Source organism: Eimeria necatrix, genomic scaffold, assembly GCF_000499385.1.
Source record: "Eimeria necatrix Houghton genomic scaffold, Enh_scaff35, whole genome shotgun sequence".
NCBI lineage: Eukaryota > Apicomplexa > Conoidasida > Eucoccidiorida > Eimeriidae > Eimeria > Eimeria necatrix.
This window is the reverse complement of record NW_013655347.1, coordinates 52,382-77,929: the sequence shown is the minus strand read 5'-3', so window position 1 is coordinate 77,929 and position 25,548 is coordinate 52,382. Positions and strand designations below refer to the sequence as shown.

General features: G+C 57.3%; 7 protein-coding genes across 7 annotated transcripts in view; 3 read left to right on the top strand and 4 right to left on the bottom strand.

The window, feature by feature from the left end:
- Window positions 1-1,868: 1,868 nt before the first annotated feature.
- ENH_00046950 (hypothetical protein, conserved) lies at window positions 1,869-2,915 on the bottom strand (the record flags this gene model as incomplete). The annotated part of the gene is made up of 4 exons (XM_013585533.1): window positions 1,869-1,960; window positions 2,300-2,431; window positions 2,535-2,641; window positions 2,833-2,915. The coding sequence occupies 4 exons, from the start codon at window positions 2,913-2,915 to the stop codon at window positions 1,869-1,871; spliced, it is 414 nt and encodes a 137-aa protein (XP_013440987.1).
- A 1,318-nt stretch (window positions 2,916-4,233) lies between these two features.
- ENH_00046930 (hypothetical protein, conserved) lies at window positions 4,234-5,745 on the top strand (the record flags this gene model as incomplete). The annotated part of the gene is made up of 2 exons (XM_013585531.1): window positions 4,234-5,158; window positions 5,210-5,745. 2 exons carry the CDS (start codon window positions 4,234-4,236, stop codon window positions 5,743-5,745), a joined length of 1,461 nt encoding a protein of 486 aa, XP_013440985.1.
- Window positions 5,324-5,722, bottom strand: ENH_00046940 (hypothetical protein; the record flags this gene model as incomplete). Its single annotated transcript, XM_013585532.1, has 1 exon — window positions 5,324-5,722. One exon carries the CDS (start codon window positions 5,720-5,722, stop codon window positions 5,324-5,326), a length of 399 nt encoding a protein of 132 aa, XP_013440986.1.
- Window positions 5,746-6,822: 1,077 nt separating the features above from the next.
- ENH_00046920 (hypothetical protein, conserved) lies at window positions 6,823-8,943 on the bottom strand (the record flags this gene model as incomplete). Its single annotated transcript, XM_013585530.1, has 2 exons — window positions 6,823-8,710; window positions 8,933-8,943. The coding sequence occupies 2 exons, from the start codon at window positions 8,941-8,943 to the stop codon at window positions 6,823-6,825; spliced, it is 1,899 nt and encodes a 632-aa protein (XP_013440984.1).
- Window positions 8,944-9,023: 80 nt separating this feature from the next.
- Window positions 9,024-10,245, top strand: ENH_00046910 (hypothetical protein; the record flags this gene model as incomplete). The annotated part of the gene is made up of 2 exons (XM_013585529.1): window positions 9,024-9,433; window positions 9,663-10,245. The coding sequence occupies 2 exons, from the start codon at window positions 9,024-9,026 to the stop codon at window positions 10,243-10,245; spliced, it is 993 nt and encodes a 330-aa protein (XP_013440983.1).
- A 591-nt stretch (window positions 10,246-10,836) lies between these two features.
- On the bottom strand, window positions 10,837-20,616 carry ENH_00046900 (hypothetical protein, conserved; the record flags this gene model as incomplete). The annotated part of the gene is made up of 7 exons (XM_013585528.1): window positions 10,837-11,809; window positions 12,132-12,218; window positions 12,489-18,220; window positions 18,433-18,597; window positions 19,119-19,204; window positions 19,488-19,704; window positions 19,966-20,616. 7 exons carry the CDS (start codon window positions 20,614-20,616, stop codon window positions 10,837-10,839), a joined length of 7,911 nt encoding a protein of 2,636 aa, XP_013440982.1.
- Window positions 20,617-22,075: 1,459 nt separating this feature from the next.
- Window positions 22,076-25,548, top strand: part of ENH_00046890 (hypothetical protein, conserved) — a gene marked incomplete at both ends in the record, with an annotated part of 5,797 nt that continues 2,324 nt past the window's right edge. Inside the window, 3 exons of the mRNA XM_013585527.1 lie at window positions 22,076-23,099; window positions 23,347-24,875; window positions 24,962-25,548. The exon at window positions 24,962-25,548 is cut by the window's right edge and continues 122 nt beyond it. Of these exons, the coding sequence (XP_013440981.1) occupies window positions 22,076-23,099; window positions 23,347-24,875; window positions 24,962-25,548 (3,140 nt within the window). The remainder of the gene's footprint in view (window positions 23,100-23,346; window positions 24,876-24,961) is intronic.

Genomic DNA, 25,548 nt, shown 5'->3' with positions numbered 1-25,548 from the left:
TAAATGAGTTTAAATTCGAAGAGCCAGCAGCATTTGCAATAAAACGTTTAATTAAAAACTGCAAAAAGATAATTAAAACGAATGAGAAGGAGCCACACCCAAGTGTCGCCTCCCGTTCCTGCTGCTGCTGCTGCTGCTGCTGCTGCTGCTGCTGCTGCTGCTGCTGCTGCTGCTGCGGCACTGGGCTTACACCCTCTTCCAATTCCTCAGAAGTGGCACTTGAAGTAAATATTAAAATAAATAAGAGGCAGCAGAAAACTTGCAAAACAAAAAGTCAAATGAGGGGGGCCCCCCGAAGGGGCCCCTGAGGGGCCCCCAGCTGCTGCTGCTCTCGTATTCAGGTACCCTGGGGGGCCCCTCTGCAGCAAATAAGACTTATTCTGCTGCTGATTTAAATAAAACAAAAATAAAACAAAAATAAATATTATTTTTGATATTTTAATTTCAAGAATTTAAAGAAAAGTGAATTTAAAAGCTGAGAAGGAAACAAACTGCTGCTGCGGGCGGGGAAGCCAGCGACCCGCCCAAGTTGAATTTCTGTATATTTCTGTTTTTCGAGCTTTTCCTTTTCTCATTTTAATTATTTAATTGAAGAAACGAAAAGGAAATTTAATTTGACACATTTTAATCGTTTTAATTTCCAAAATAGATGAATAGTCAGGTTGGAAACCCTTATTATCCACTTTGCTGTTCCTGCTGCTGCTGCTGCTGGTATTTGAAATCTTTTTCCCTTTTTATGAATTCAAACTTATTTCATTTCTTTTTTGTTCCTTTTCAATTCAAATATATTTCATTTATTATCTTTTTGCTTTCAATTTAAATTTATTTTATTTTATTTTCATTTTATTTAATTTCAAAGCATTTCCTCCTCAGCTTTCTAAATTTCAAACTTTTGAAGTGCCCTTTGCTGCGTTTTGCTTTTCAACTTTAAATGAATTCTTTTTACTTTCAATTTAATTTTAATTTGCTATTTTTATTTTTATTTTTATTTTTATTTTTATTTTTAATTTTAATTTCGTTTTTATTTCGAAGGGTGCTGAAGGCTGCGCTGGAGAGCTTCGACTTGAATCAGAGGCGAAGATGCTAAACCCTAAACCCTAAACCCTAAACCCTAAACCCTAAACCCTCTGCAGGGATCTGCTAGCATGGGTTCGCGGTTCTTTCTAAAGTGAAAGACTGGGAGGAAAGACCCCAGCCTCAACCTGCAGCATATTCAAGCAGCAGCAGCAGCAGCAGCAGCAGCAGCAGCAAGAGCAGCAGCAGCAGCAGCAGCAGCAAAAGCAGCTAGAAAGCAAGCAAGAATTACTTATAGACATTTTTGAGTTTCAAATTCATTAAAGGAACTTTAATAGCCCAGCTGCCTTCGTGCTGCAGTCCTCTGTTCAAGATTCAACTTGCTGCTGCTGCTGCTGCTGCTGCTGCTGCTGCCGAGGCAGCAGAGGAAGGCGGCTGCTGCTGCTGCTGCTGCTGCTGCTGCTGCTGAAGCAGAACCTATTGATTTAAGAAGAGACAGAATCCGAAGTTAAAAGAAAAAAGAAAACAGACCTTTAGAGCTGACAGCAGGCAGCAGCAAACAGTCAGCGCTGAGCTCAATGCGCTGCAGCAAGAACTCCTGCAGGAACAGCGCAGCAGCAGCAGCAGCAGCAGCAGCAGAAGCCGTTGCAGCAGCAGCTTCTGCTCAAGCAGCAGCACCAGGTCCTGCAACAGCAGCAAGCTGCGCTGCAGCAGCAGCTCGCTCAGCAGCAGCTGCGAACTGCGTTGCAGCAGCACCCGCTCCAGCAGCAGCAGCTCGTGGCAGAACAGCAGCAGCAGCAGCCGCAGCTGCTGCTGCTGCTGCTGCTGCAGCAGCAAGAGGCAAGAAGCTCCTACTACTGCGGCGGCGGCACTGGGGCTGGGGTGTACAGATCCTGCAGGCCTGGGTGCTGCATGTAGGCGAGGACTTTTTCTGCTGCTTCTTTGTCTGAATTTGCAAATTAAAAGCAGAAATAAATAAAAATAAATAAAAATAAATAAAAATAAATAAAAATAATTAAATTAATTCCCTTATTTGCTCTGAAATGCTGCAGAAGACCCCTGGCAGCAGCAAAAAGCGTTGGAGCTTCACCACGCAGCTGCAGCAAACAGAAGGCTGCTGCTGCTGCAGCAGCAGCAGCAGCAAAAGGAAGCAAAGCCTTCCCACGCAGCTGCAGCTTGTACACTGTGTGCTGCAGCAGCAGCAGCAGCTGCAGCAGCAGCAGCAGCAGCAGCAGCAGCAGCAGCTGCAGCAGCAGCAGCAGCAGCAAAAGGTACAAAACCCCACCAATTTCTCCGCCTAAAGGAATTAAACGAAAACAATTTACAAGAGAAGTTCCCTGGGCCTCTCCGCAGGCAATGACGGGGCTCTGGAGGGCCGCGGTGGGCGGGCAGGCGAGCGTGCAGGAGATGTCGAGGCCTGAAGAGGCAGCAAAAGTGCGGGAATTTGAATTTAAATGAAATAAATTAATTTAATTTGTTAAATTTGATTTAAAAAGTCGAAAAAAACGAAAAAAACGCACCGTCTACCGCGCGGATCGCCGCCACGCTGCCCTGCAGCTGCAGCAAAGTGCCCAGCAGCGAAACTTGCTTCCCCGAGAACGCCGGAAGATCGCAGCCGCGCACAAGTCTGAAAAACCCAAAAGGAAACAAAATGGGGAATTAAATTCACCAAAAAGGAGAAAATAATGGCCAAAATGACGCAATTAGCCGCCTGGAACCCCCCCAAGTTTGCTGCTGAAGCCAGCAGCAACAAAAGACTTCCAAAATGCTGCAGCAAATTGCAAATTCAACTTTTCAAGTTTGGGCCTTTTGCTGCACCTGCCGGCGACGGGGAAGTTCGAAGCTGCCGCTGCTGGCGGCGGCATGCCAGAACTTGAATCTGGGGGGAAGTAGGCACACATTGCGGCTTTTTCGCCGGCGAAAAGCCCCAATATCTTCTTGAAAACTCCAAAATAAGTAAATAAAACTCCGGAAGCGAATAAAAAAGGCTATTTGGCGCGGAGTTTTGGAGATTTCGTGTGCGGATCGCGCGGCTGCGCGCAATCGGCTGCAGAAGACACCGCGCGGCGGCCCAGCTTTCCGCCAGAAACGAACACTGAACTGCTCCCAAGCCCTTTTAAATGCAATTTAGTTCTAAAAAAGAGTAAAAATTGGAAGAAAAAGTGGAAGACGCAGCGAGAAAGTTCGCCGGCCCCAGCAAACAGTAGATGCCAGTGCAGCAGCAGCTGCGGCGGCCTGCGCCTTGAATTCCCCCCGCCCCAGAAGCTGAAACGAGACTCTGAAGAATCCGAAAGAAAGCGCGAAATTCAATTTTAAAAAGTAAAAAGAAGAAGAGCTGTTTGTTGCGCTGCTTTCGGGATGGGGCTGCTGGGCAGCTGCTGCGCGTGGCGGCCGCAGAAGGAGCGCAGCGGGCTCGCGCGAGCGTCTGCGACTTTGCTGCTTTTTCTCGAATTGAATTTGTTGATTTGCCTTTAATATTTGCCCTGACACACGCTATTGCAGTAGCAGCAGCAGCAGCAGCAGCAGCAGCAGCTACTTGCTGGTTTCTGCAACGCTGCAACATACCCAGTGGGGTGATCCGCCGCCCCTGCCTCTCTTCTGCTGCTGCCCTTCCTGCTGCAGCTTCTCTTCGCCTCAGCCTTTCAAGAGAGCGCCAAAGCGGGACTTAACTTCTGCTGCGCGCAGCAGCAGCAGCAGCAGCAGCAGCAGCAGCAGCAGCAGCAGTTCAGGTTGCGCGGAGCCGCAGGCCCAGGTGCTGCAGCGGGAGGCCACAAAGCGGCCAAACAGGTAACAGACAAAAACCCAAGTGAAGCAGCAGCTACTGACTTCAGCAGCACTGCGTGCTGCACTAGCAGCAGCAGCAGCAGCAGCAGCAGCAGCAGCAGCAGCAGCAGCAGCAGGAACAAGGGCTACTTGGTTGGGTTCGTCTCTGCAAGAGCGAGAAGGCGGGCGCGCAACGGGACAGCAGCAGGACCAGCAGCAGCAGCAGCAGCAGCAGCAGCAGCAGCAGCAGCAGCAGTTGCTGCTGTTCATTTCTTTCTGTTTTTCTTTTATTTGTCTCGGGCTTTCGCAATCAAAGCCACTGTTGCTGAACTATTCAGCAGCAGCACTTGGCAGCAGAAGCAGCAGCAAAAGCAGCAGCAAAAGCAGCAGCAAAAGCAGCAGCAAAAGCAGCAGCAAAAGCAGCAGCAAAAGCAGCAGCAAAAGTTCTTTTTGCAGATGAGAATTGATGGAGGGGCAGCAGCAAAAGAAGCAGCAATAGAGGCCCCGGCGGCAGGTGTATCGGCAGCAGCAGCAGCAGCTGCTGCTGCTGCTGCTTGCCGCGGCGGAAGATTCATGAAGCCCCCAACATCGCCGCCTGCTGCTGCAGCTGCTGCAGCAGCTTCTCCCGTTGCAGCAGCAGCAGCAGCAGCAGCAGCTAGTTCAGCTACTGCTGCTCCCCCGCCTGCTTCCCCTGTTGCTGCAGGAGAAGCAGCTGATTCTGCTGCAGCAGCAGAAGCAGCTGATTCTGCAGCAGCAGCAGAAGCAGCTAGTTCTGCTGCTGCAGCAGAAGCAGCAAGTTCTGCTGCTGCAGCAGAAGCTGCGAGCTCGGACTCCGAGTGGACGGACTTGTCTTCAGTCACAAGCGAGAGCAGCAGCAGCAGCAGCAGCAGCAGCAGCCGCAGCAAGGGCTGCAGCAGCAGCAAGCAGCAGCAGCGCAGCAAAAGGCACATCAGCAGCAGGTTCGCATGGAGCTGCCTCAACTCAGTTTCTGCTGCTGCAGACAGCCCTGCGAGCAGCAGCAACAGCAGCCCGACAGGAGCAGCAGCAGAAGCAGCAGCAGCAGCAGAAGCAGCAGCAGCAGCAGCTGCTGCTGCTGCAGGACCCTGTGCAGTGCTGAACCCGATTGACTACGGCTTTGGGCCCTACAGCTGGTCCCCGGACCGCCTGTCGACAGCAGCAGCAGCAGCACCCGCAGCAGCAGCAGCAGCAGCAGCAGCAGCAGCAGCAGCAGCAGAATCCGATGCAGAGTCCTTGTGGGGAGACTACGAAACCAACAGCTGGGGCCTCGACTTGGACTCGCTGCTGTCGGATGCAGCAGCAGAAGCAGAAATGGAAATTGCTGCAGCACAAGGCCTCAACGTGCCCCTTCCAAACATCCTGGGTGAGCTAGGGTTTAGGGTTTAGGGTTTAGGGTTTAGGGTTTAGGGTTTAGGGTTTGGGGGGTTCGCTCGTTCTTTCGCCGCTAAGTGCTTCCGTTTCATTTTGCATGGAGTTTGTGAGCAGCAGCAGCAGCAGCAGACTTCGTCTATTTCATCAAGTGATTCTCCTAATGCTGCTGCTGCTGCTGCTGCTGCTGCTGCTGCTGCTGCTGCTGTGGTCTGCTGCTGCTGCTGCTGCTGCTGCTGCTGCTGTGGTCTGCTGCTGCTACTGCTGCTGATTCTGCCGGCACTGCTATCGCTTCTGTTGCTGTTGCTGCTGCTACTACTGCCGCTGCTGCTGCTGCGCCTGTCCCTGCTGCTCCCGCTTCGCTGCTGCTGCTGCTGCTACTGCTGCTGCTGCTGCTACTGCTGCTGCTGCTACTGCTGCTGCTGCTGCTACTGCTGCTGCTGCTGCTGCTGCTGCTGCTGCTGCTTGTTTGCAGCAGCAGAAGAAGACTGCTGGGCTGCGGTGGTCCGCGAAATGATGCAGACGATGAATGTGCGGGATTGGCGTCTTTACTTTGCATTGAGGGTAAATAAAAATAAATAAATAAATAAATAAATAAATAAATAAATAAATAAATAAATAAATAAATAAACTATTCTGGGGCTTTTGTTTGCTGCTGCTGCTGCTGCCGCTGCTGCTGCTGCAGGCAGAGCTGCTGCTGCTGCTGTCCGAGCACCGAGACGCCTGGGCCTCCGCGAGCGCAGCGCAGCAGCTAAGCAGCAGCAGCAGCAGCCGCAGCAGCAGCAGCAGCAGCAGCAGCAGCAGCAGCAGCGGGGACTTGATGAGTTTGCGGCTAATTGACATAACGTCGCTGTGTGCTCTTGAGATTTTTAAAAAGAAAGAAATTAATTTTTCTTCTTTTTTTTCTTTTTTAAATTTGTCTTCTTTTGTGCCTCCTTTTGTGTCTCCTTTTGCTGCTCTTCCGAGGATTGCTGAAGTGCAGCAGCAGCAGCAGCAGCAGCAGCAGCAGCAGCAGCAGCAGCTTTTGCTTTCCCTTTGACGCGCTTTTTCTGCGTCTTCTTCCTCACCTTTTCCTTTTTATTTCCTTTATTTCTTTTTATTTCTTTTATTTATTTCTTTTTATTTCTTTTATTTATTTCTTTCTATTTCTTTTATTTCCTTTTCCACTTCTCTGTGGCTCTTCTTCCTGCTGCTGCTGCTGCTGCTGCCGGTTTGCTGCACTCCTCCTTTGTGTCTTTTTGCTGCTTCATTTATTTCTTTTTATTTTTATTTCTTTTTGTCTTTTTGTCTTTACCTGCGGCTTCCTTTGCTGCTGCTGCTGCAGCAGCAGCTCACTTGTCTTTATTAGTTTGGGTCTGCTGCTTGCTGCGTCTGCCGCTGTGGCAGCAGCAGCAGCAACAGCAGCAGCAACAGCTGCAGCAGCAGCAGCAGCAGCAGCAAACTGAATATTTATGGCGCACTTCATCTGCTGCGCTTTAAATTATTCTTAAAGGATAAAACCGTTAAGTTGTGTCAAAGCTTCAAACAGGCGCAGCACTTCCTGCTGCTGCTGCTGTTGCTGTTGCTGCTGCTGCTGTTACTGTTGCTGCTGCTGCTGCAGCTGCTGCAGCTGTCGCTGCTGCTGCTGCTGTTCCTAAATAGTTCGCTTCGTTGCTCCCCCTAGTTGTAGAAGGGGGCCCCAGGCTGCTGCTGCTGCAGCTGCATTTGCAGCCGCTGCTGCTGTAGTTGCTGCTGCTGCTGTTGCTGCAGCTGCTGTTGTTGCTGCAGCTGCTGCTGCAGGAGCAGCTGCTGCTGTTGCTGTTGCGGCAGCATTTGCAGCTGCTGAGGCGGCAGCTGCTGCTGCAGCAAGGCATCGTGACTATGGCCAGGGGCCATCTGGTGCTGCTGCAGCTGCTGCTGAAGCTGCTGCTGCTGCAGCTGCTGCTGCCTCGCCTGCTGCTGCTGCGGATACACCATTGGCTCTCCATGGGGGCCCCGGAGAAACTGCTGTTGCAGCTGCTGCTGCTGCAGCTGTTGTTGCTGCAGCTGTTGTTGCTGCAGTTGCTGTTGCTGCAGCTGCTGTTGCTGCAGTTGCTGCTGCTGCAGCTGTTGCTGCGGCAGGCGGGGGTCCTGCTGCTGCAACGGTAGCTGCTGACTGGGAGACAGTCCTATTAGTTGCTGCTGCCCAAACTGGTGGGTGTGCTGCTGCTGCTGCTGCTGCTGCTGCTGCTGCTGTAGAGTACCTAAGCTAGTGTGAGGCGGCGACGCCGCAGACTGACACAGCAGCCGCTGCTGCTGCTGCTGAGCAATGTGCTGCTGCTGCTGCTGCACCTGCGGGTGCGCACTGATGAGCTGCGGCTGCTGCTGCTGCTGCAGCTGCTGCTGCATAAGATCGCGGTGGTGGGGCTGCTGCAGCTGCTGCTGCAGTTGCTGCTGCTGGAAGGGCGGCTGCTGCTGCTGCTGCTGCCAGCTGGGCTGCCCCTGCAGCAGCATTTGCTGCTGCGGTGCTGCAGTATGCGAATATAAGTGATGCTGCTGCTGCAGCGGCAGCTGCGACATTTGCTGCTGCAGTGGCTGTGTGGACGCTACGTACCCCAGGTGGCCCAGCCGCTGCTGCTGCTGCTGCAGAGGCTGCTGCTGCAGCGGCTGTTGCAGCTGCTGCTGCAGCGGCTGCTGCTGCTGCTGCAGCTGCTGAAGCGGCTGTTCCTGCTGCTGCTGCAGGTAGCCGGATGGGCGGGAAAAAGAACGAGCAGGGATGCTGTGCAGTTCCTGCTGCTGCGGCTGCTGCAGGCGCTGCGGTTGCTGCAGCTGCTGCTGCAGCTGTTGCTGCTGCAGTTGCTGCTGCAGCTGCTGTTGCTGTTGCAACTGCTGCTGCTGCAACTGGCTGTGCTGCATCCTCTGCAACGGCTGCTGCTGCACTGGCTGTTGGTGAAACTGCTGCAGCAGCTGCTGCTGTTGCTGCTGCTGAGGCATCTGCTGCTGCCGAACTGCATATGCATGCTGCGGCAGCAGCGCCTGCTGCTGCGGCACAAAGCCAGGGTCTGTTGCAGCAAACTGCTGCTGCTGCTGCTGCTGCTGCTGCTGTAGTGCGGTGTGCTGCTCATGCTGCTTCTGCTGCTGAGGCCCACAGTCTACTCTTCCTATGTAAGCATAGCCCAGCGGCTGCTGCTGCAGCTGCAGCGCCTGCGGTTGCTGCTGCGGCTGCAGCACTTGCTGCTGCCCGTCTGCACCTGATCTCTGCTGCTGCAGCCACTGTTGCTGCTGCATCTGCTGCTGCTGCTGCTGCTGCTGGTGGAGCTGCATTTGCATGCTGTGGTGCTGTGCTGCAGCGTGTTGCTGCAATGGAAACGGCTGCTGCCTCGCCTGGACAAACTGCTGTTGCTGCAGCTGCTGTTGCTGCTGCAGTTGCTGGTGTTGCTGCAACTGCTGCTGCTGCTGCAGATAGAGCTGCTGTTGCGGACCTACAGGGCCTCGCTGCTGCTGCCGCTGCTGCTGCAGTTGCTGCTGCAGTTGCTGCTGCTGCTGCTGTTGCTGTTGCTGCTGCTGCTGCGCTGTTGCAGCACAAGGCCTGTATGCAGGTAAAAAGCCACAGCATCAGCAGCACACTGCTTTGTTCTCGGGAAGCCTCGGAGAGAGCAGCCCAGCAGCAGCAGCAGCAGCAGCAGCAGCAGCAGTAGCAGCAGCGGCTGCAGCAGAAGCCAAGGCAGCTCTGCTTCGCTACACCGAACAAGGACAGCAGCCGCAAGAGTGCAGCAACAAACATGCATGCAGCAGCAGCAGCAGCACTGACGCAGGAAACATTAACCACAGCAGCAGAAGAAAAGCTACTGAGACAGCAGCAGCAGCAGCAGCAGCAGCAGCAGCAGCAGCAGCTGACTGTAATGGAGGCAGCGCCGTCGCCAGGAGATCCAAATCGCCAACTCCGAAGAACAGAGCAGCAACAGCCTACAGAAACAGCAGCAGCAGCAGCAGCAGCAGCAGCAGCAGCAACTGAGAAGCTCCCCTCCTACCAAACGGCGCCAGCACAAACAACAGCCGCAACAGCAGCAGCAACAATGACAGCAGCAGCAGCAGCAGTAGTACTAGCAGCAGCAGGGGACACAACAAGGGCAGCTGTGCCATCAAGAGCAAACGGCACTGGCAGCAGCAGCAGCAGCAGCACGAGCAGACAGCGCCGCCAAGGGCAGCAGCAACAGCAGCAGCAACAGCACACACACAGCAGAAGCAGCAGCAGCAGCAGCAGCAGCAGCAGCAGCAGCAGCAGCAGCAGCAGCATACCGCCAGGCTGTAGGTAATGGAGAAGCCGAAGGCTTTTGCTGCTTTTTCCATGACAGGTTTTAATACACTTGAAGAGAAAAGCCGTTCTTTCTTTTGCAGCTCCTGAGGCACAAAAGGCCAAACAACTGCTGCTGCTGCTGCTGCTGCTGCTGTTGCTGCTGCTGTTGCTGCTGCTGCTGCTGACGCCCACAGCTGCTGTCTCAGCGTCAGCAGCTAAACACGTGAAACAGAGACATCTCCAGAAGCAGCAGCAGCAGCAGCAGCAGCAGCAAATGCGAAGGAAGGGCTGCAGGTCCAAGTGAAAGGAGCAGCAGCAACAGCAGCAGCAGCAGCCAGGCCTGCAGCACCAACGGTGCAACCAGCTGCAAAGAACGGCGCAGCAGCAGCAGCAAACAAGGAGCAGAAAGCAACCAAGACAACCAGAGAAGCAGCAGCAGCAGCAGCAGCAGCAGCAGCACTGCAACAGCAGCAGGGACTTTCGCCCCGAACAAAAGAACAGCTCCAGCAGCAAAAGCACCTCTCCAGCGCCCGCTGCAGCAGCAGCAGCACCAACACGAACAACAACAACAACAGCAGCAGCAGCAGCAGCAGCAGCAGCAGCAGCAGCAGCAGCAGCAGCAGCAGGACCTGCAGCAGCGCGGGCAGCCGCATGCCCTGCAGCATAACGACGGAGACGTGGGGCGGCGGGAAAGGCTTTATGTGCAGCAGCGCAGCAGTTGCTGCGTAGACTCTGAAGGTTTTGCCTTCTGCATCCTGCAGCAGCAGCAGCAGCAGCAGCAGCAGCAGCAGGTGGCGGAAAAGTGGAAAATGAAAGCAAATGCTTGAATGGATATTTACATTTTATAAATTAAATTAACTTTTTAAATTTTCGCTTTGTGGCATTTTGGCTCCAAGCCAAAAGTCGTCCTAATTACTAAATAAATAAACAAATAAATACATAAATAATAAATAATAAATAATAAATAAAAAATAAATAAATAAATAAATAAATAAATAAATAAATAAATAAATAAATAAATAATAACTAAATAAATAATGAATAAACAATAATTAATAAATATGTAAATAAAAAATAATAAATAAATAAATAATAAATAACAAATAAATAATACAAAATAAATAAATTACGAAAGTGAAGCAGCAAATGGCAAACAAAGAAGGCAGCTGGCAGCAGCAAATAAAGAAAATGAAAAAAGAATTAAAGAAAGCAAAATAAAATAGAATTAATTGATTAATAATAATAACAGACTAAATAACAATAATAATAATAATAATAATAATAATAATAATAATAATAATACCTATTGTTATTATTATTATGATTAAATGGGGAGGCAGAGCTTTAGCAGCAGCAGCAGCAGCAGCAGCAGCAGCAGCAGCTGCTGCTGCTGCTGCTGCTGCAGCTTTCGCTGCTGCTTACCTATCGGGGGTCTCCGGGGGCAGAAACTGGGGGAAGACAAGCGGCTGCTTCGGCAGCAGCAGCTCCAGGTGCATGCTGCGGCCCTCAGCTGGCTGCTGCTGCTGCTGCTGCAGCATCTGCTGCTGCTGCAGCAGCTGCTGCTGCGAGGGCTCCGCGAGCCCCGCAGCAGCTGCAGGAGATGTCCCCGTTGCTGCGGCAGCAGCAGCAGCAGCTGCTGCTGCTGCGGGCGCTGCTGTTGGCTCTCTGTCTGGATGCATTAGGAGCTGCTGCTGCTGCGCAGCCTTGTCCGCAGCTGCTGCTGCAGCAGCAGCAGCAGCAACAGCCCTTTCTGCCCGCACAAACTTATCCTTCAGCAGCGGCTGCTGCAGCAGCGGCAGCAAATGATGCAGCAGCAGCGCAGCAACCCGATGCAGCGTGGGTGAGTCCCTTATGTTCATCCCATAATAAGCAGCAAAGAAGAGACCCTCGCCACTTAGCCCATCTGCTGCTGCTGCTGCTGCTGCTGCTGCTGCTGCTGCTGGGGCTCCTTCCTCTGCAGCAGCAGCAGCACCAGGAACTGCTGCAACGCCCCGCGCGCCTCTCTTCTTCGTAGCAATAAGCCGTTTGATTTGAAACTCTTCATCCAGCCCTTCATCTGCTGCTGCTGCTGCTGCTGCTGCACTGCTGCTGCTGCTGCTGCGGGCTGCAGCAGGAGCCCCCTGCTGCCAGCGCAGCGCAGCAGCAGCAAGAGCTGCATGCAGCGCCAAGTGCGACAGCAAACTTCTCAGGGGCTGCAGCATCCAGCAGGCGAACTCTTGAGGAGCATCTTTGCTGCCTCCCCTGCTGCTGCTGCTGCTGCTTGGCGCGGCACCCGGAGCAGCAGCAGCAGCAGCAGCAGCAGCCGCTGCTGCTGCTGCTGTCTCCAGCTGCTGCCGCAAATACGCAGTAAACAGAGACATGTGGCTGCTCGGCAGCAAAGGGCCCAAAAGGCTGCAGCAGCAAAGAGACACAAAGAGACATAAGCAGCAGCAAAATGAAAAGAAGACACAGCAAGTCGGCAGCAGCAGCAGCAGCAGCAGCAGCTGCTGCTGCTGCTGCTGATTTGTGCAGGGCATATTAGTCTTGAAGGACAAAACGCAAAGCGCCAGTCAAGGAGAAAAACAGAGACGAAGAAGCAGCAGCAGCAGCAGCAGCAGCAGCAGCAGCAGCAGCAGCAAGTCAACTCGATACCAAGCAAACACGACACAGCAAGGAGGGCCACCCCACACTGGCACCTGCTGCTGCAGCAGCTGCTGCTGCTGCTGCTGCTCACCGCACGAACTGCTGCAGCACTGCAGTGCCTCTGCCTTCCCAGTTCATCTGCAGCAGCAGCTGCGCAAACGGAGCAGCACGCTCCAACCTGAGCAGCAGCAGCAGCAGCAGCAGCAACAGCAGCACGTAAGCAGCAACAGCAGCAGCAATGCCTGCAGGTTCAGCATCAAGAGTCTGCAGCAGCAGCAGCAGCAGCAGCAGCAAAAGCATCTTCAATGCGCAGGGGATCCCCATGAGCGCACGTTATTACTACTGCTGCTGCAACAGCAGCAGCATCTGCTGCTGCTGCTGCTGCAACAGCTGCTGCTGCTGCTGCTGCTGCAACAGCTGCTGCTGCTGCTGCTGCTGCTGGCCTCACCTCTCAGTGTCTGCCACAGCTTCACCACGTAGCAGCACAGGGGAGCTGCTGCAAACTTCGCCGCAGCAGCGACAGATTTGCTGCTGCCGCTGCGGGATCTGCTGCTGCTGCTGCTGCTGCTGCTGCACCTGCTGCTGCTGCTGCTGCATTGCCAGGTCTGCCGGGGAGACCCCTTCCAGCTTGACAGTGATGGGCTTGCAGCTCTTTTCATCAGCAGCATCTGCTGCAGCAGCAGCAGCAGAAGCTGCAGCAGCAGCAGCAGCAAAGGAGGAACCTTTCTGCAGCTGCTCATTTAGAGGCAGCAGCATCGACTCAGTGAGCGCATCTGACCAATGCATGTAGAACACAGTCGTTTGCTGCTGCTGCTGCTGCTGCTGCTGCTGCTGCTGGTCTTGTTCAACGAGCTGCTGCTGCTGCTGCTGCTGATGATCGTGTTTAAGCTGCTGCTGCTGCTGCTGCTGCTGCAGTCCCGGTGAGACAAGTGCCTCTTGGAGGCAATGAAGGGACAGCGACAGCACAATCTTCGTACACTGCTGCTGCTGCTGCGGCTGCTGTTGCTGCTGTTGCTGCTGCTGCTGCTGCTGCTGCTGCTGCTGCTGTGGTGCGGGGGAGATGTCGAGTGAAGCTACAGGGGAGCCGCTGCTGAGCAGCAGCTGGTTTGGCGCTGCAGCAGCAAAGCAAATTCTGCTGCTTCTGTCGCTGGGGCTGAAAGCAGCAGCAGCAGCAGCAAAGGAGATGTAGAGCTTGCAGACCTGCAGCAGGGGCAGCAGCAGCTGCTGCAGCAGCAGCCCCGGCCACACCAAAACTGTTGCTGCTGCTGAGCTGGCTATACACTCCAAACACGGCGGCGAATTTACCCGCCGAGAAGCTCGCAGCTTTTGTGGGGTGTACAGACACCTCCTGCCGTGGCCCCCTACCAAGTGGCGCACTGCTGCTGCTGCTGCTGCTGCTGCTGCTGCTGCTGCTGCGCTGCTGCTGCTGCTGTCGTCTGGCTGCTGCTGCGGCGCTACCACCGCGGAAGCCACAGTAGCGAACTGCTGCAGCACGTGGGAAAGACCCACCACAAAGTCCTCGGGGTACAGCGCTGCATTGCTGCTGCTGCTGCTGCTGCTGCTGCTGCTGCTGTTGCTGCTGCTGCTGCTGCTGCTGCTGCTGGCCAGACTCGCAGGGGAGAAGTAGGTGATGGTCTGTGTCGACTGCTGCTTCGGAGGCCCTCCCCGCTGCTGCTGCTGCTGCTGCTGTTGCTGCTGCTGCTGTTGCTGCTGCTGCTGCTGCTGCTGCCTGAGCTGCCGCGTCTCCTCAATGACGAGGTGTATAGACACCAGAGAGCGGCAGCGCGCGTGCTGCCGCAGCAGCAGCGGCGGCAGCCCCTCCAAGTGCAGCATGAGACAAGGCAGCAAAAAGTCTGCTGCTGCGCAGTCTCCTGCAGGTGCAGCAGGTCCTGCTGCTGCTGCTGCTGCTGCTGCTGCTTCGGCCTCGACTGCGGCGGGCGCTACGCCGCCCCCCGCGACGGCAGCAGCAACAGCTGCGTCTGCTGCTGCTGCTGCTGCTGCTGCTGCAACGCGACTTGCTGCAGATGCCTCCACGTAAAACGGCAGCAGCGAGACCCCTCCTCCCTTTGCTGCTTCTGCTGCGTGGCACCACTGCTGCAGTACGAGCTGCTGCTGCTTCGCCCGCTGCTGCTGCTGCTGCTGCTGCTGCTGCTGCGGCTGCTGCTGCCCGATGGACTTGTAACACAGCAGCGCAGCAGGCAGCCTGTAGCAGCAGCAGAGGAACTCCGCCCCACACAGCAGCAGGCGCAGCAGCTGCCGCAGCGGCCTTCTGCTGCTGTGGATCTGTTCTGCTGCTGCTGCAGTGCCCAGCAGCTGCTGCAGCAGCTGCTGCAGCAGCTGCTGCAACAGCACGTTGCTGCTGCTGACTTCCACCACAGTTTCGCGCTGCTGCTGCTGCTGCTGCCGCTGCTGCTGCCTGCATACGCTAAAGCGCAAACAAACTGTTTCTTGCTGTGCTTCTGCTTCGCGCTCAGCAGCAGCAGTTGCTGCTGCTGCTGCTCCCGGTGTTGCTGCTGCTGCTGCTGCTGCTGCTGTGTGCAGCAACGCGCGCCCGTGCAGCAGCCGCAGACGGAACTGCAGCGAGAAGGGGCAGCAGTGCTGCAGCAGCAGCACTTCTCTCCATTGCTGCTGCAGTTCTGCTGCCTCCTCCTGCAGCAAACGAAATATTGCAAGCTCCTGTGCTGCTGCTGCTGCCGCCAGCACGGGGCTCACCTGCTGCTGCTGCTGCTGCTGCTGCTGCTGCGCTGTAACAGCAGCAGCTGCAGGCTGCCCCGAAACCAGCGGGGACGTGGCGGCGCTGCTGCTGCAGTAGTACCATTGCTGCTGGAGTTCCTGCTGCTGCTGCTGCTGCTGCAGCAGCTGCGGCTGCTGCAGCTTCTCAGCTTGGTGCAGCACGCAGGAGACTGACACATCGTTACGAACCGGCGGCAGCTGCAGCAGCAGCTGCTGCTGCAGCTGCTGCTGCTGCTGCTGCCACCTTACGTGCTGCTGACTTGGCAGCAGCGTGCACCGCGCAACTTCCTGCTGCTGCAGCAGCAACGAGAAGCAGCAGGAGTTTGCTGCTGCTCGGGGAACAGCAACAAAGGAGACTGCAGGCCTTTTGCGGTGTATGTACACCAGCCAAGGTTGCTGCTGCTGCTGCTGCTCCTCAGTTGTTTCCTCTTGCTGAGCAACCGCTGCAGCAGCAGCAGCAGCTGCAGCAGCAGCAGCTGCTGCACCGTCCCCTGGTTCGCCAGTGTTGCACTTCAGCAGCACTGTTGGCTGCTGCTGCAAGCTCCACTGCAGCAACAGTCCTTCCTGCCCCTGTTGCTGCTGCTGCTGCTGCAGCTGCTGCAGCTGCTGCTGCTGCTGCTGCAGACCCTGCTCCGCCTTCTCGCCCTCAATTTTAGCTGCCTGCAGCTGCTGCAGCAGCAGTTCTCTCGTCAGCGAAATCTCTGCTATTGAAGGTTCCTCATCGCCTGCTGCTGCTGCTGCTGCTGCGCATGCAGCAGCAGCAGCAGCAGCAGCACCCTCGTCAGCCGGACAGAAAGGCTCTAAGCAGCAATCCACTGAGGCTGGCAGCTGCTGCGCTAGCTGCTGCAGCGCAGCAACCACTGGCTGCTGCTGCTGCAGCAGCTGCTGCAGCGCTGCAACGTATTGCTGCACCGTCACACACATGCTAATCTCCTGCTCCATTTTCTGCTGCTGCTGCTGTTGCTGCTGCTGTTGCTGCTGTTGCTGCTGCTGCTGCTGCAGCTGCAGGCTAAGAGGAGGATGCGCCAATCGCAAGGTGGCGAATATGCTGCCTTGCTGCTTCACCGCGCTGCTGCTGCTGGAAGCAGCACCAGGCACTCCAAGTGCTGCTGCTGCTGCTGCTGCTGCTGTTGCTGCGCCTCTGCTGCCAGCAGCAACAAGCAAGTAAGTGGCCGAAATGCGGCGCTCACCATCTACAACAACAGCGACAGTTGCATGCTGCTGCTGCTGCTGCTGCTGCTGTTGCTGCTGCTGCTGCTGCAGCTTAAGGCGTAGAAACAGCGTTGCAGTCTTGCTGTCAGCAGCTACGCTGCGCTGCTGCTGCTGCTGCTGCTGAGGCTTGGAAGCAGCAGCAGCAGTTCCCTGGTGCTGCCCACAGTGCAGCAGCTGCTGCAGCGCGTCTATTGCTTCTGTAGCGAAGACACTCTCTGGGTGTGGTGCAGCAGCAGCAGCAGCAGCAGCAGCAGCAGCATCAGCAGCAGCAGTTGCTGCTGTTGCTGGCGCGCGCCATCTTGCTGCTCCTACCTCTGCTGCTGGCAGCACCGCGACTCCTGCTGCTGCTGCTTGCTGCGCAAAGCGCATGCAGAAGGCAAGGCGGCGCAGCAGCGGCAGCAGCAGCAGCAGATCGCCCACGTGTGCTGCTGCTGCTTGCTGCAGCAGCTGCTGCAGCCGCGGCGGCAGCCACAAGCACTGCAGCAGCAAAGCCCCACTAGTCATTGAGACACTCAAGCTGCACTCAAGTCCGCTGTACATCAGCCGCAGCGAGCTGGAACCGCCAAATATCTGCTGCTGCTGCTGCTGCTGCTGCTGCTGCTGCTGCTGCTGCTGCTGCTGCTGGGAGGGGGCGGGGCTTGGCGGGGGTATTTGCGCGCCCTCGACTATAATCTGGAGGGAGTCGGGGGCAGCAGCAGCAGCAAGTGCAGCAGCAGGCGGCGGCGGCGCAGCAGCAGCAGCAGCAACTGCTGCTGCTGCTGCAGCGGGAGAAAGGTAGAAGGCCAGCGTCAGCAGCTGCAGCAGACCCAGTGCTGCTGCTGCTTCAGCTAGCCACTGCTCCAGCTGCATGCGGTCTCCCCGCCACTGCTGCAGGTTGCGCCAACAGCTTTGCTGCTGCAGCACTCGCAGCGCGAACATGTCTGCTGCAGTCAGTCGCTGCTGCTGCTGCTGCTGCTGCTGCTGCTGCTGCTGCTGCTGCTGCTGCAGCTCCACCAGGGAGTGCAGCGGCCACAGGTGTACAGACAGCTCGTTGAAGGTCTGTAGGTTCACAGAGAACTGCAGAGTTACTCCTTCTGACCGCAGCTCCTGCTGCTGCTGCTGCTGCTGCGCTGCTGCTGCTGCTGCTGCTGCTGCTGCTGCTGCTGGATCGCCCGCTGCTTCCTCCATAGCCAGGCCGCCATCTGCAGAGAAGGCCGCGTGGGGCTGCACGCTGTGTTGCGGGCCTGCTGCTGCTGCTGCTGCTGCTGCCTCCTCTGCTGCTGCTGCTGCTGCTGCTGCTGCTGGCCGGGCAGCAAAGTATACAGCAGGCCGCAGGCCCCCACAAGAGACATCAAAATCCCTCAAGATAGAAAGCTGCAGCAGCACTCGCCTTGCGGGGCCCCCAGCAGCAGCAGCAGCAGCAGCAGCTGCTGCTGTTGACAGAGGCACGAAGGCTCCTGCTGCTGCTGCAGTCGGGCCTGCAGCAGCAGCAGCAGACTCGCCCAGCTGCAGCGCCGAGTCCTCTGCTGCTTCTGCGTTTGCGTCAGCAGCAGTAGCAGCGGAGTCCGCAGCAGGAGCTGCTGCTGCTGCTGCTGCTGCTGCTGCTGCTGCTTCTGAGGAGACACCGGAAGAGACAATTGCGCCGCTGTGAGACAAAGCCACATACACCACGAAGTGCAGGAGCGACTCCCTGCAGTGCCTCCTGCTGCTGCTGCTGCTGCTGCTGCTGCTGCTGGCAGCAAGTGCTGCTGCCACGGCAAGGTGCCGCATCGCCTGCTGCTGCAGCAAATCTAAGCAGCAGCAAAACAGCACCCGCCGCGTCTCCCGGTAGAGACACCCGAAGGCGTCAAAGGGCTGCAGCGGCGCCTCCGCTGCTGCAGCTTCTGCTGCTGCTTCTGCTGCTGCTGCTGCTGTTGCTTCGGGTGCTGCTTCCGCCTCTGCTGCTGCTGCTGCTGCTGCTTGCGCAGTTCCGCCCGTCATCTCGCTTTTGGAGGCCTCATGGCTGTCCGGCCGCACCGCGATGGAGCTGCTGCTGCTGCTGCTGCTGCTGCTGCTGCTGCTAGCGCTGCTGCTGCTTCCATCGCCATCTTGTGCAGCAGCAGCAGCAGCAATGGCCTCTTCTGGCAGCGCCACACCGAGCCGGGCTGCTGCCTCTTGAATAACCCGAAGCTGCTGCAGCAGGTCCTCTCTGCTGCTGCGGTTTGCTGCTGCTGTTTTCGCCTTTAACTCTGCTAGCTCTACGCGGCCTCGCTCCAGCTGCAGCAGCAGCAGCAGCAGCAACAGCAGCACAGTTAGTTAGCAGCACTTCTCCGAACTTGTCCAGCAACAGCCACAGCAGCAGCAGCAGCAGCAGCAGCAGCACAGTTAGTTAGCAGCACTTCTCCGAACTTGTCCAGCAACAGCCACAGCAGCTGCAGCAGCAGCAACTGCCTCAGCAGCAGCAGCAGCAGCAGCAGCAGCAAACTTACATTTGCTCTTTCAACAGCTGCCCTGGTGTTTTGCCTGAAGATAGCCACTGAGAGTGCATTCAAATCTGCTGCTGCAGCAGCAGCAGGAGCAGCAGGAGTTGCAGCTGTTGCTGCTGAAACGGCGAAGCCAAGGCGCAGCAGCAAAATCAGGTTCACCCGCAGCACCTGCAAACTGCAGCAGCAGCAGCAGCAGCAGCAGCAGATCTCCACCATAAGGCTAGCTAGCCGCGCGCATGCAACTACAGACACCCACGCTAGCTAGCTAGCTGGCTAGCTAGCCAAGTGACTAGCTAGCTAAACAGCTAGCTGGCTGATTAGCTAACTGGCTAGTTAGCTAGCTAGCTAGCCAACTGGCTAGCCAGCTAGCTAGCTTGTTGGATAGCTAGCTAGCTAGTTAATCTAACTGGCTAGCTAGCCAACTGGCCAGCTAGCTAGCTAGCTAACTAACTAGCTAGATAGCTAGCTGGCTGACTAGCTGGCCAAATAGCTAGCTCGCTCGCTAGCTAGCTAACTGGCTAGCTAGCTGACTAGCTAGCTAGCTAGCTAGCTAGCTAACTGGCTAGCTAGCTAGCTAGCTAGCTGGCTAGCTAGCTGGCTTGCCTGGCAATGTCAGAGACGGCCTCCATTGCGCAAAGGTGCTGCAGCAGCAAATGAATGCTGCCGTTGCTTCTCAGGTGTACAGACACCTGATCCTGCTGCTGCAGCGACGCAGTGTGCAGCTGCAGCAGCAAAGAGTCCTGCAGCCGCTTCCGAGTCTCCACGCACTCAGCAGCTGCAGCAGCAGCAGCAGCAGCAGCAGCAGCAGCGTGTAGCCACGAAGGCAACAGGCTGACATGCGGTTGCAGCAGCAGCAGCAACTCGAAAGCTCGCAGCAGCAGCAACGCCAAGCATGAGAAGGCCGACACAGGCAGCAGCAGCAGCAGCAGCAGCAGCAGCAGCAGCAACAGCCACAGCAGCAGCACCACCAGCAGGCGCGGCAGCAGCAGCCGCAGAAAAAGCAGCAGCAGCAGCAGCAGCAGTAGCAGCAGCAGCAGCAGCAGCAGCAGCAAACCCACGATCTAGGTGCTGATAAGCCTCTTCAATGCCGTCAAGGTCCTCATCTGCTGCTCCCGGGGTTTGCTGCTGCTGCTGCACGTGCAGCAGCAGCAGCTGCTGCTGCAGCAGCAGCGGCAGCCGCTGGTAAGTCCCAGTGGCAAGAACTTCCATAGCCACATCAACAGGGCAGGGCGGCGGCAGCAGCTGCAGCTGCTGCTGCTGCAGCTGCATTTGTTGCTGCAGCACGCGCAGCATGAAAGCATGCAAACCCCCTGCTGCTGCTGCTGCTGCTGCTGCTGCTGCATCAGCGGCAGCTGCAGCACAGTCGCGACCCGCGGCAGCGCCAAAGCGCCAAACAGCAGCAGCAGCAGCAGCAGCAGCAGCTGCAGCAGCAGCAGCAGGAGCCCGCCGAGCACCAACACAACACGACCAGCAGCAGCAGCAGCAGCAGAAGCCACACTAGCAGCAGCAGCAGCAGCAGCAGCAGCAGCAGCTTACGGTAAGTATGACATCCCTGATTTTGAACTTTTGCTGCTGCATGCGGGCAGTCTCCTGCAGCAGACTGTCGACTTGCTGCTGCAGCACGGGCCACTGGGTGTGCAGCAGCAGCAGCTTCAGCAGCAGCTCTCTGCTGTGTCTGCTGTACTGCAGCAAAGCAGTGCGCAGAATGCTGCTTGCTGCTGCTGCTGCTTCCGTGGCTGCGAAGCGCTCGCCCTCGCCCTTTGCTGCTGCCTGCTGCAGCTGCTGCTGCAGCAGCTGCTGCTGCTGCTGCGCCACGCGGCAGCAAGAATGCAAGTCTTTGCGGCAGCGGTAAAGGGCCTGCTGCAGCAGCTGCTGCAGCGGCCGCGTGGCATATTGCAAGTGGCTGCTGTGGGGTGTGTACTGTGCTGCAGCAGGCAGCTGCTGCCGTGCTGCTGCTGTTGCTGCTGCTGCTGCAACAGCAGCAGCAGCACCCGGCGGCAGCTCTTGCCCCGCTGCAGCGGCAGCTGCTGCTGCTGCTTCCGCTGCTGCTGCGCCTACTGCTGCGGGCGTCGGCAAAGACGGCGTGGCTGCTGCTGCTGCTGCTGCAGGAAGCACTGCTGCTGCAGCGGGGGCTGCAGCAGCAGCAGCAGCAGCAGCAGAGCCCCACGCGCTGTTGCGGTGCTGCATCCCCTTCGAAGTCAAGGAGCTGCTGCTACAAACAAGCCTCAGGGACAATGCATCGTCGTCTTCTTGCTGCTGCTGCTGCTGCTGCTGCTGCTGCTGCTGCTGGTGTTGAAGTGGTGTTGCTGCTGTGGATGCTGCTGCAGCGGCTGCTGCTGTGGCTGCCTCTGTCCTCTGCCGCTGCTGCTGCTGCTGCTGCTGCTGGTGCTGCTGAAGTTGCTGCTGCTAATGCTAATGTTGTTGCTAATGTCCCTGCTGCTTGTAATGCTGCTGCGGATGCTGCTGTTGCTGCTGCTGCTGCTGCTGCAAATGTTGTTGCTGCTGCCATGCCGCTGCCAATGCTATTTCTGCTAATGCTGCTGCTGCTGCTACTGAGAATCTTGCTGCTGCTGTTGCTAGTGGCGCCGCCGTTGCTGTTGCTGCTGGTGCTGCTGCTGCTGCTGCGGTTGCTGCTGCTGATTCTGCTGCTGCTGCTGCTGCCGGCAGTCGCTAGAGTTAGGGAAAGCCGAAGGCGCCTCGAAATGCTGCAGCAGCAGCTGCTGCTGCTGCTGCTGCTGCGGTGTGCACGTACAGCCGGAGCTACACGAGCATCCTAGCTGCTGGGTCCTTCTACCTGCTGCTGCTGCTGCTGCTGCTGCTGCTGCTCCGAAAAAAACTAATTCTTAGTTTTAATTTATTCTTTTTAGTGGGGAGACAGCAGCAATTCTTATTCGGGGCCCAAAGGCCCGTGCATGCACATGTGACTTTGCGCGCTGCTGCTGCTGCTGCTACGCTGCTGCTGCTGCTGCTGCGGCTGCTGCTGCTGCTGGGGCTGCAGCTGGGGCTGTGGCTGCTGCTGCTGCTGCAGTGTTAGTGTCTTATTAAATTAAAAGTTTTGACTTGTTTTGCAGTGTATGTACACTGCAGCAGCCGCAGCAGACACGCGCCTTGGCACACAAAAAGCCAGCGATAAACCCTAACCTCCAAACCCTAAACCCTAAACCCTAAACCCTAAACCCTTGTCCAAACCCTAAACCTTAAACCCTACTGAAACCCTAGCTAAACCCTTCACACTAGACTGGGCTTGTGTGCCGCCAGCAGCGGCAGGACCGGGCAGTGTGTTGAGACATGTGTCTTCAGCAGCAGCAGCAGCAGCAGCAGCAGCAGCAGCAGCAGCAGCAGCAACACCAGCAGTAGCCGCAGCAGCAGCAGCAAGCGGAAGCAAACTCATCAGCATGAAGGTGCTGCAGCAGCGTCCTGCGTCCCTGCGCTGTGGCAGCTGATGGGAGATGCAGCAGCAGCAGCAGCAAGAGCAGCAGCAGCAACAGCAGCAGCAGCAGCAGCAGCGGCAATTGCATAATGTTAATGTATTGAAGGCTTGCAGCTGTCTTTGAGGCTGGACCTGAGCAGCAGCAGCAGCAGCTGCTGCTGCTGCTGCTGCTGCTGCTGTTGCAGCTGCGTGTCTTTCGTTTCGCCCTATGTGGAAATGGCCCGCACAGTAGGAGGCAGCAGTGCTGCTGCAGCGCTGCTGCTGCTGCTGCTGCTGCTGCTGCTGCTTCTGCAAGACTTCGTGGGTGCATTTCGTGTGGTGAGCAGCAGCAGCAGCAGCAGCATCAGCAGCTGCAGCAGCAGCTGCAGCAGCAGCAGCAGCAGCAGCAGAGTTCGTCGGGTGTCGCTGCAGCTGCATGCTAAGAAGCCCTCGTGGCATGTAATGTTAGACATGAGCCGCAGCAAAGCAGAGCAGCGGCAGCAGCAGCAGCAGCAGGAGCAGCAGGAGCTGCAGCAGCAGCAGCAGCTGCAGCAGCTGCTGCAGGCGCAGCGGGAAGCGCCCGTGCTGCGCGTCTCCATGGAGCCGCCTGCAGCAGCAAATGCAGCAGAAGCCCTGGGGGTGCAGCAGCAGCAGCAGCAGCTGGTCTATGCGGAGCTGCAGCAGCACGAAGCAGCAGCAGCAGCAGCAGCACCTTGGCTGACGCCTGAGGAGATCAGGTGCTTTCAGCAGCAGCAGGAAGCCCTCAGGCCCAAAACGCAGCAGCAGCAGCAGCAGCAGCAGCAGCAACAGCAGCAGCAGCAACAACAGCAGCAGCAGCAGCAGCAGCAGCAGCAGCTGGCGCTGTGTCTGTGGGACGTCTACGGCCACAGGCGGCTGCACTTGAGCCACTTGAGTTGGGCGAGGGCTTCGGCGCAGCAGCAAGAAGCAGCAGCAAGAGTTTTGTGGCTGCTGCAGCTTCGCAGCATCAGACACGAGCTCAAACCTGCTGCTGCTGCTGCTGCTGCTGCTGCTGCGGGTGCTGCTGGCGGTGCTGCTGCTGCTGACGGTGCTGCTGCTGCTCCTTACCATGTGCCGGGGAAGCTGGAAAAGCTCGCGGCGCCTACGCCAGCAGCAGCAGCAGCAGCAGCAGCAGCAGCAGCAGCAGCAGAATCGCCGTATGTGGCGGACTACATGACTTTTGCTGCTCCGTCGCTGCACCACGCGCAGCAGTTTGTTCTTTCAAACCCAAAATCCAGAGCAGGTATTGCTGCTGCAGTTGCTGCTGCTGCAGTTGCTGCTGCTGCAGTTGCTGCTGCTGCAGTTGCTGCTGCTGCTGCAGTTGCTGCTGCTGCAGTTGCTGCTGCTGCAGTTGCTGCTGGCGTCGGCGCTGCAAGCCTTTCCAGTGACTTAGCTCTTCTGCTTCTTGGTGCTGCATGCTGCTGCTGCTGCTGCTGCTGCTGCTGCTGCTGCTGCTGTTGCTGCTGCTGCTGCTGCTGCTGCTGCTGCAGGTTTGTACCGGGAGCAGCACTTGTTTGAAAGCGTGGACTTGACAGGGGAGCATTTGCTGCTGGGAAAGGAAGCAAGAAGAAGCCACGACAGAGACAGACTTTTTTGTCTCCTTGGCTTTTTCAAACCTGTCATTCGACAAAGTGCTGCTGCTGCTGCTGCTGCTGCTCCCCCTGCTGCTGCTGCTGCTGCTGCTGCTGCTGGCGCTGAGCCACGGTCAAGACCTCCTCCAGCAGCAGCAGAACCAGCAGCAGCAGCAGAACCAGCAGCAGCAGCAGAACCAGCAGCAGCAGCAGAGACACAGGAGCTAGCAGCAGCAGACTCCGCACCCGCAGCACCCGCCTCCGAGCCAGCAGCAGCAGCAGCAGCAGCAGCAGCAGCAGCAGCAGCAGCAGCAGAGCAGAAGCGGCGGGCGTTGTTGGAATTTGCTGCTGAGAAGCAGCTGCGGTTTTTGTGCCGCAGCAACAGCGTCAACAGAAGAGTGCTGCTGCTGCCGCCCCGAAGAGATGCAGCAGCAGATTTGCTGCTGCCTCCGGAGTTGCTGCTGCCCATCACGCAGCAGCAGGAACTCAGGGCTCTTCGCAGGAGGAAGCAAAACAGACACAAGGCAGCCACTGCTGCTGCTGCTGCTGCTGCTGCTGCTGCTGCTGCGGAGGGGAGGAGCTCTGAGGAGGAGCCGCAGCAGCAGCAGAGCCACACAGGCAACAGCAGCAACAGCAGCAGCAAGTGCGGAGACGCAGCAAAAGCTGCTGCTGCTGCTGTTGCTGCAGCAATTCGGGCGTGCACTAGCAGCGCAGCACCCGCAGCAGCAGCAGCAGCAGCAGCAGCAGCAGCAGCAGACGCTTCGTTAGCCGAAACTGCTGTGTCTGTGGTGCAAAAGCTCAAGACAGGCGCAGCAGCAGCAGCAGCAGCAGCAGCAGCAGGAACCTCCATGGCAGCAGCAAAGGCCCTCTCCGTGCCCGACGGCCCCTGGGACAAGCCCATTACCCTTCTGCAGCCTCAGCAGCAGCAGCAGCAGCAGCAGCCCCAGCAGCAGCAGCAGCAGCCCCAGCAGCAGCAGCCCCAGCAGCAGCAGCAGCAGCCCCAGCAGCAGCAGCAGCAGCCCCACCAGCAGCAGCAGCAGCCCCACCAGCAGCAGCAGCAGCCCCACCAGCAGCAGCAGCAGGTGCAGCAGCAGCAGGTGCAGCAGGTGCAGCAGCAGCAGCAGCAGCAGCAGCAGCAGCAGCAGGAGGAGTGTGGGTGCATGGAGTCGAGGCTGGTGGGCTTGTCTTTGGGGGAGTGTTTGCTGTTTTTTGGAGAGACAGCAGCAGCAGCAGCAGACTTTGTGCTGCGGAGTCCTTTCTTGCGTTTTTATAGTTCTTGTTTGCTGCTGGAAGCAGCACAACTGGACTTTTATAATTGCTGCAGCGAAGCCACAGTGCCAGCAGCAGGAGCAGCAGCAGACGACTCTGCTGCTGCTGTTGCTGCTGAAGACGCGGAGGAAATGGGCAAGTCCGAAGAAGCAGCAGCAGTTCCAGCAGAAGAAGACCCCGTGGGGTGGCTGCTGCTGCTGCTGCACTGGACCGCCCCTTCTACGAAGAGTACCTGAGCCAGTGGGCGTATCTGCACTTGCCGGAGGGGGAGTTTGCTGCTGCGAGCTGCCTGCCTGCAGCAGCAGCAGCAGCAGCAGAAGGCCCCGACTTTGCTGCTGCTGCTCTCAACTGCAGCAGCAAAAACCCCCGCAGCTATTCCCCGGGCTTTTGGCTCTTCAAGCCAGAGTCTCAAATTCTTTACCAAGACAAACAGACTGGCGCTTTGCTGCTGGGCGCGGGCCTCGACGGCACTTACTCTTGGAACGCCAGCAGCAGCAGCAGCAGCAGCAGCAGCAGCAGCAGCAGCAGCAGCAGCAGCAGCGGCGGCGGCAGCAGGGAGGGAGGAGAGGGCGGGGCGCGCGCAGACAGCGCCGCCACCAGCAACAGCAGCAGCAGCAGCAGCAGCAAGGGCAAAGGCTCCACCGCGAGCAGCAGCGGCAGCAACGCAGCAAACAGCAGCAGCAGCAGCAGCAGCAGCAGCAGCAGCAGCAGCAGCGTTGTGGGCCGAGGGGGCCTCAGTGCTGCTGCTTATCGTGCTGCGCTGCTGCGGATGGAAATGGCTCTCGAGGAAGTGCGGCGAGGGGGTTTTGCTGCAGATGATTCGGAGCAGCAAAGCAGCAGCAGCAGCAGCAG